The sequence below is a fragment of the Melanostigma gelatinosum genome (genome assembly GCF_949748355.1).
Source record: "Melanostigma gelatinosum genome assembly, chromosome: 2".
NCBI lineage: Eukaryota > Metazoa > Chordata > Actinopteri > Perciformes > Zoarcidae > Melanostigma > Melanostigma gelatinosum.
Window position 1 is genome coordinate 10,713,761 of NC_136635.1, and position 8,633 is coordinate 10,722,393.

The window sequence follows — 8,633 nt, forward strand, 5'->3', positions numbered from 1 at the left end:
GTTTGAGTGAAAATGGTAAGTAATGGATGTTGCTTACAATCAGGTTATGTAAAAACAACAAACTAAGTTTCCAGATGACCCGTGCGCCATCTGCTGGGAAGTTAGTTGTCGTTGTGTCGATGTCGACGGAAATACATGTGTTTAAAGAGCACTGTGGTTTCTACTATAATGAGTGTATCAAATGATAATATGAAACCCTTTTCAGCTTGTTTGGTTGAGCTTTTATCAGCACCACTCACATTTTTACAATAAGTATTGTTATAGAATAATTAATTATTTGTCAAATAAAAATAATTCATTGTATTATGCATTTTAGTTATTCTACGGAGTGAACAATTCGCAGGAATACATTTTGGACAGTAGCTTCTAACGTAAGCCTAACTGAGGTTGTTGCTTGTCTATCGCTTCTATTTCTATGTCTGGCTCGTGAGCACACTTCCTCGCGAGTCGCAGCCTTGCGCGTTCCTTTCCATCCGCGTGCCCGTGGGTTGTGCTGCGTGTCTACACTGAGGGGTTCCAACAGTCGAGAGAAATGCCGACAAAAATCATCTTTGAAACTGAAGATCAAGCCATGGATGACGGCGTAGACACTGTCGCGGAGGCTAAACCCCGAAAGGTGAGCAGCGTGACTCGTGTCGCCCTGGACAGACTAAAATAACCGTTTAGCTCGTGCTACGCCTCGTCCCGGGCGACTCCATTTAACAACATGTGGCTCAACGTGCTAGCCCTCGGCTAACCGGCCAGCTAACTGTTAGGTAACCACCGTAAGATAGGTTTATGGAGCGATACTTGTAGTGAAATGTTATAAACATAGTGTAGTGTGACAGTGTATGAATTATGAAAATGTACGCGATCCACTGCTAAGTTATTGTTAGAATACATTGTTATCTTAGCCTAGCTAAAAGATCGCAAGGCAGTTGATCTGTAGATCACATGGACGTACGGGTGGGACAACGTGGACGCCTTTAACACCAACTCCGTATATTTGTCTGCGCTCTGGGCGCGACCTGATTACGTTTTATACAGCTGGGCTCGTCAGCTGTTCGTCAAGCAGACAAAAAACCGTCTTAAAACAGTGAATGTTGTCTTCAAGATTGCCCCTTTAATTACAGCTGCTACTAATGTCAACTCAAGCTCACTTACACAGTAAGAGGAACTCTAGTTGGGATTGTCTCCAGTAATTATCTGTGATACATAATCGTGCACGCTGCTTTATATCGTGTCAAAACTTATGAAAAACAGTTATATTTACATACAATGTCATATGAATCACAATATGATGTGATTGGAGAATGATATTCATTAAATTAGGGTATTACTTTCATTGTATTGTTATGTGGTGTCAGGTGGAAATGTTGACATGTATCTCTTGTGTATGTGGCCATATTTCTCAATTAATCCGCTCATATCCCATTAACATGCTTATTACATAGTTTATATGCAAAAGTCCCAAACTGAATGAAGCGCTCTGAAACACACGGTATACTTTATTTGAGACTACCTCCGTCACAATTAACTAATACAGTGCCCTTCACAGGAGTGAAACCAGCTTTGATATTAACCGCCCATCTCTGATTAGACCTTAATCAAACGTCGCAATTGAAATTGCAACATGAGATAACTCCAAACTAGATTATACTCAAGCAGCCAACATTTTCTCTCTTAAAATGTTGAGTAGCTACACTGTATTTGCACAGGTTTAACTGAATCCTGGTTGTCTTTATTAACTAGACCAAAGAGGGCAAGAAGCTGAAAACCAAGAAGAAGTTGGAGGACCAGGAAGAGCAGGGGGACCTAGACTGTGAACCCCCGGCACCAAAAAAAAAGAAGAAAAAAGACAAGATTGCGGTGGACCAAGTGACCGACCTCATAGAGGAGGTCGCAGACATGAACGGTAACAGTAATGTTGTTTACGCACCAGAGGAAAAAAAGAAGAAGAAAAAGAAAGCAACGGCAGAGGCTGAAACGAACGGACATTCCATCCCAGACACCCCCGCACAGACACCGGCCCAGTCAAGTGAAGACTCTGCCAGCGAAGGCGAGAAAGAACCGGTACGACTCACAGACTGATGTTTTAGTTTTGTTCCTCTCAGGAGGAGTTGAACGTTTGTGTTGTTACTGAATGTGTGATGACTCAGCGATGTGGCATTTAGAATAAGTGGTGAAGTGTGAGCGACCACCATGAAAGCTGTTACTGAATACTTCTTACATTTCTGTTTAATTATATCGAGGAAATGGCCATTCTGTCGTCTTTACGTGCTCCTTTGACTGGAAGCGTAGCTGCTCGTATGACATGTCAGATAAAAGTCGCGGCAGTGCAGTTAGTTTGTTACCAACAGTGGGCTGGCCTGCAATATGGGAAGCTCCCAGAATATCTTGGAAATATTTTAGGATTAAGTAACAAAACAACCACAACATAACTGTAAAGCAACTTCTTTCATTATTTACAAGTTTCTCAAAGTAAATTACTCCGGTTCATTTAAATTGGCTGTTGTCATATCGTCTGACTTTGTTTATTTGTTTAGGAGGAAACATCAGAGCAGAAGGAAGGGGCCTTCTCCAACTTCAGGATCTCCCAATTCACCATTGACAAACTAAAAGGTAAACATCAAATATTTACATCTTCATACCGTAGTTTTTACCAGAGGTGAACTGATGCTTATAACATATAAATTGTTTCTGAACAGTTTCCTTTTCATAGAATACACATGTTTTTTTAATATTGAAATAAATGACTAATTCACACAACACAACACTTCTTGTACTGAAAATGTACTTTGGAGTGTTAACTGAGCTTTGGTGCTGCTGCAAGGCCTTTGGGGCGTCATCAAAAACAAATGACCATCTTCTCCTCACTCTCTGTCACCACTTTCTGCCATTTTCTCAGCTCGGGGAGCCTCTTACCTGTTTGACATTCAGATCAAGACATTCAATTCTGTATATGATGGCGAGGACGTCATTGCCCAAGCCCGAACAGGAACAGGAAAGACTTTCTCGTTTGCCATCCCTTTGGTGGAGAAGCTCCAGACAGAGACGGTGGAGTTCACCAGAGGCCGGGCTCCCAAGGTGCACACACACACACACGGAACCACCTTCTCACCGATCACTAAAAAACCAGCATCAGTCAGAGTCCCACTCTTCATTTGTTCTGTTGACTGAGTGTCTTTTCTGTCTGGCTGTAGGTCTTGGTGTTAACTCCAACCAGAGAGTTGGCTATCCAGGTGGCGAAGGACTTCAAAGACATCACCAGGAAGCTGGCTCTCACCTGTTTCTACGGAGGCACCTCATACAACCCACAGCGTAATTATTTAAGAGTCCATTTATTTACATTGCTTGCTTCTTTATGTTTAATGTTATTAAAATGTATAACATGACCATGTAAATACCAGCTCCTCATTTGTATTTTGATGTGGTTTTCCCCTTCTGTCTAGTTGATGCGATCCGTAGTGGTATCGATATTTTGGTCGGCACCCCCGGGCGCATCAAAGACCACCTGCAGAACAATAAACTCGACCTCTCTCAACTGAAACATGTTGTTCTGGATGAAGTAGACCAAATGTTGGACATGGGATTTGCAGAGCAGGTTGAAGAGATTTTGTCTTCATCATATGAGAAAGGTAACGTGAATCTGCTATTGTGTGAAAATCTTCTTGGAAAGCGTATTATATAGGTGTCCTTGTATTTGTGTTCATATTTATGTATGTGTGTAAGGTGGAGTGTTAGGATTTTGATTTGTGTGTCATATATGTAACATGGCTCCAGACTAACTTTTAGTCTTTACTTCTTTACTTTTTTGCCTCCTAATTTCACAATAATCACATAATAATAATAATCATACACTTCCACACCGACGACATGGTGTGTGTGTGTGCGCGAGTCTTTTCGGCAGTACCCAGCTGCAAGCCTGTAATTCATACTCTAGCATGAATGCGACCACGTGAATTTTAACCCCACACACTCAAAAAAAATAAAAAAGATTGCAGTCTGGAGCGCTGTGTTAAAGTAGATTTAAAGATTGGTATAGAGTGGTCATGTATGTAAAATGTGTGTGTGTGTGTGTGTGCTCTTCTCCAGACTCCGCCTCCAACCCACAGACTCTTCTGTTTTCGGCCACCTGCCCTCCCTGGGTTTACCAGGTTGCTAAGAAATACATGAGATCAGAGTGCAAACATGTCGATCTGATCGGCAAGAAAACACAGAGAGCTGCAACAACTGTAGAAGTAAGTGCTTGTGTGTGTTGGCACAGGTGAAAAGGGTGATTAGTGCAATTTAACAAGCTTTCTAGCATTCTTAATTCTTAGGCTTAGACCTTTTAAAGTTGCCTGTAAGCAGGGACAGTTACAGTAGTTGAGACTGTGAAATATGTTTGCATATATCTCCATCAGGTAAGCCCAGAAAGTAGAAAAATTGCTGTATTTGTCATCAACACCAATGGAGTTGTAATCAAGTTAAAGTCTGCCAGCTGTATACATACTCCCTGGCTTCTCTCACCATGTGTTTGTCTCTCTGTAGCATCTGGCCATAGCGTGCCACTGGTCACAGCGTGCAGCTGTAATAGGAGATGTGATCCAGGTTTACAGCGGCAGCCACGGCAAGACCATCGTGTTCTCTGAGACAAAGAAAGACGTCAACGAACTTACCGTGAATGCATCCATCAAACAGGTAGACACTCGCACATGCAACAGTTTACGAATATCCGATTCATACAGCTGCAGTACACACTGCTACGAAGAAGCAAGGAAACGTGTAGTGTTAATTTATTTTAATTTTTCGTGTATGTATCTTGTCAGAGTGCCCAGTGCCTCCATGGTGATATTGTTCAGAAACAGAGAGAGTTGACGCTGAAGGGCTTCAGGAACGGGGCGTTTGAGGTTCTGGTTGCCACCAACGTTGCAGCCCGTGGATTAGACATCCCCGAAGTGGACCTGGTGATCCAGTGTTCTCCACCCAAGGTGAGATGTATTGCCAGTAGTAAGAATTTAGTACTGAGAGTTTATCTTTGCATTTATCGAATGTGCCATTTCTATGTAAAAGTTACATTTTAGATTTACAAATATGATCTGATCTTAAGGTACTGATTGCGTTCACATAAAACAAGACAAATGTTGACGACACGCTTTCTCAGTAACAGTGTTGCACGAGATATGAACTTGTCACCTCTGCTTGCTCTGAAAATGTTTCTGTCTCTGTGGTTGGTGTCAGGATGTGGAGTCATACATCCATCGTTCAGGACGTACGGGCCGAGCCGGCAGACCTGGCCTCTGCATCTGTTTCTACCAGAGGAAAGAGGAGGACCTGCTGCGCTACGTAGAACACAAAGCAGTACGTGTCCTTTTTAAAAAATTCAGTCCAAGTGGAAGAGGACGCAAGGGCAAAGAACAGCGACAAGTTGAATTGTTTGAGGAGCTGTGAGAAAATATACAAAACATAGCTTGCAGTCACATCTGTGCTACACATGGTATGTAATAAGGACAGGAAGGAAGGGGAGAAGTAGTACACAGAAGAAGAAGAGAATGAGTTGAGGGTGGTGCCGCTGCGCTACATAGCAGCCAGACTGAAAGCCACCTCTTCCCTGTGGTCTGAAATGGTGTTTTAAAGTTGCACAATTTTATTGACAAAGAAATTCCGACATTCAGTGCAACCTGTTTGACTGTACTTCAGGTGGTTCCATATTGAGTGTCAACTAAAATGCATTGTGTTTGGTGGTTTTCCAGGGTATCACATTCAAACGAGTTGGCGTTCCCACTGCCAATGATATCATCAAGTCCTCAAGCAAGGATGCTGTCAGGTAGATCATCATACTGGGAGCCGAGTGTAACCATATGTATTTTGTTTTGGATGTATGAAGCTACTGTTGTTGATTACTCTTTGAAACTTTGGACTGTGTCAGCCACATCATTTGGTTCATGACCTTAATTTAGCGGCATGCTCAATGCGAAACAAATGTGTTAAAGTGAGCAATGAAGTTTTGGATTGTTCTGATTGGTTTTTTTCTGTATTGTGTCCAGGTATCTGGACTCTGTTCCAATTACAGCCATTGCGTACTTCAGAGCGTCGGCTGAGAAACTGATCGGGGAGAGAGGAGCGGTCGATGCTCTCGCCGCTGCCCTGGCGCACATTTCTGGAGCCACAAGTCTCGACCAGAGGTCACTGCTCAACTCTGATGCTGTAAGTTTCCTTTTATACTCGTTTATAAACAACCTATAAATCTCTCAAACAAAGACACACAAAGTTATATACACACCAACTCATACATTATAGTAACACGTCTGGGCACTGCTGAATAATGCACTGAAAACATTGCAAGGGTTTCACAACAACTGCAGGATGATTCAAACCGCAGCCGTCCTTGGACACACACACACGTGTGTTATTCTTCTAGGTGCTGTAGAACCCTAATTCCACCTAACTCGTTGTTTGTTTGTTTTCGCAGGGTTTCACCACTGTGCAGATGGTGTGTTCCCAGGAGATGCATAATCTGGGTTACGCCTGGAAATCCATCAAAGAGCAGCTCGGAGAAGAGTTTGAGAACCAAATTCAACGAATGACCTTCCTCAAAGGCAAAATGGTACGTAAACACACACGCGCGTGTACATATGGGAGGTGCTGTTGGGGTTTTTATACTCGTCGAAGAAATTATATTTGTGGTGGTGCTCTTGTTGGTGCTCTTGTTACAACACAGTTGTAATGTCTTGCCAAAGAAAGTGCCCACAGTGCCGAATACATGGAAGTCATAGACTTTGCAAATGAAAAAATAAACGGGGAAACCAGGTGGTGAATCGAAATGCAAATTGAGAAAAGAAGCCGTGTTCTTTTTTTAAACAGCAACACTATTTCGTTTATATATGAATTCAGCTGCTGCAGCCACACTAGACATGTTACACAACTATTCATTCACAGCAAGTAAACAACAAAACATCTGTTGCCAGGGTAAATGTGTGAAACATTTGTGTAGGTGTGAGCTGACCTGGCTCTTATTCTGATAGCACAGCACTCACCATCTCACCCTTTATTGTGTTCGTAACAGGGAGTTTGTTTTGACGTCCCAGCTGACAAAGTCAAGGAGGTTCTGGTGAGAACAACTGCAAAAAGTCAAGATAAATAATCTAACATAAAACATGTTTCTTGCTGAAGTTGACAGTCCTGCTAACATCCTTTTCACCTCACTTGATCCTTCAACAGGAGGGCTGGAAGGACGGTCGGCGTTGGCAGCTGACTGTAGCCACAGAGCTCCCAGACCTGGAGGAGAAGCAGTTCAGCAGCGGTGGTGGTGGAGGAGGAGGGTTCAGAGGTGGTGGTGGAGGAGGGGGGTTCAGAGGTGGGAGAGGGCGTGGTTCTGGGGGATATGGTGGCCGTAGTAACGGGTTTCGGAGCGGTGGCTACGGCGGTCGCGGTGGCGGTGGCGGTCGCGGTGGCAGTGGCTTTGGCGAAAAAAGAGGGACACACAAACGCAACTTCAGTGACGCTTTTGATTATTGAAGTGCCAACCTGGGACTGATAAGACTGACTGCCACTCATCTGGGCTGGCAGGGTTTTTATTGGCTGTGAGTGAGTGAGTGAGTGAGTGAGGGGAATCAATGGATTTCCATCATCAGCTTTCAGATATTCAGAAGTTTCATATACAGTACATTAGATGACCAACATCCCCTCTTTCAAAATAAAGTGAAAGTTCCATGTTATCTGAGTAAATTACATTTATTTCCTGCTGGTTTAAGATCAGACTTTCTGTGTGCAGTTTATTTACACAGGACCACTGGCAGTGTGTGTTTGCTTCTTTTAAGTGACACGTAAGTGGAAACTCACGGAGTGACATTTTGTATTAGAGCATCATTCAGTTGCTATGTCTTGAATGGCATAGGATCAAAACCATTGGGAAATCAATCTATAGTAAAGGTTTAGCATTACATAATGACTGAAAACTCAATGAATGACACATTCATTGAGTTTTATGTAAAATTGTTCCTCTTTTTTTGTACTGGGTGTTTGGGGATCAGTGTCAGTAATCAGACTTGAGCCTTTGTCTAAAACTGGAAGGTGCCTCATTCTGACCGAACAACCTGTCAACATGCTACTTGTTACATGACTACAGATAACTCCGAGTAGAACGGTGCACACAACCTTTAAGGTTGTGCTCCGTGTCGGGTTGCTGCCTTACCGTCAGCTGAAACTCTTCCCCAAAATATATTGGATGATTGCTTTGCAATTGCTTCTATTTAAGAACTTAAGAACTGTATCTACTGCTTCCATTCATTTGAATGAAATTACTTCTTCATTAAAAAAAGGTCAACTCCGGTTGTGTGTGTTCTTTTTAAAGGGGTGTGAAATAAGCATGTATAGATTTGAATGTGAACAGATTTTGGGAGCCTGATGCTTAACTTTTCACTTCAGCTGGCCTTTACAGCAGAATACAGCAGGTGCAAGCTGGATCACTAACAGTTGAGTGCCATTAGGTTGAGACCGCCAGACTGAGGAGAAACTATAAACTGCTTCCCCTGATGTCCAATAAGCACATTTCTGTAACAATTAGAAACATTTTTAAAAATCTTTTTCATATCGAGCATGTTAATGAGATGAGAAGATGAGTGTTTGCTGCTGATATCTTTATTTTACAATACAAAGAGACTCCACTTATG

The 8,633-nt window shown here is 42.6% G+C and overlaps 1 protein-coding gene across 1 annotated transcript; it reads left to right on the forward strand.

The window, feature by feature from the left end:
* The first annotated feature begins 477 nt into the window (after positions 1-477).
* Positions 478-8,292, forward strand: ddx21 (DEAD (Asp-Glu-Ala-Asp) box helicase 21). Its single transcript, XM_079290269.1, has 15 exons — positions 478-616; positions 1,732-2,052; positions 2,526-2,601; positions 2,888-3,066; positions 3,183-3,300; positions 3,432-3,617; positions 4,075-4,220; positions 4,513-4,662; positions 4,791-4,952; positions 5,203-5,322; positions 5,715-5,788; positions 6,009-6,168; positions 6,434-6,568; positions 7,028-7,072; positions 7,183-8,292. Exons 1-15 carry the CDS (start codon positions 533-535, stop codon positions 7,477-7,479), a joined length of 2,253 nt encoding a protein of 750 aa, XP_079146395.1. The 5' UTR covers positions 478-532; the 3' UTR covers positions 7,480-8,292.
* Positions 8,293-8,633: the final 341 nt, after the last annotated feature.

Excerpts from the sequence above, each read along its gene's own strand:
- ddx21 (XM_079290269.1), top strand. The coding sequence starts at position 533 with ATGCCGACAAAAATCATCTTTGAAACTGAAGATCAAGCCATGGATGAC. Across the intron at positions 3,301-3,431 it reads CACCTCATACAACCCACAGC|TTGATGCGATCCGTAGTGGT; the intron begins GTAATTATTTAA and ends CCTTCTGTCTAG. Across the intron at positions 6,169-6,433 it reads CACTGCTCAACTCTGATGCT|GGTTTCACCACTGTGCAGAT; the intron begins GTAAGTTTCCTT and ends TTGTTTTCGCAG.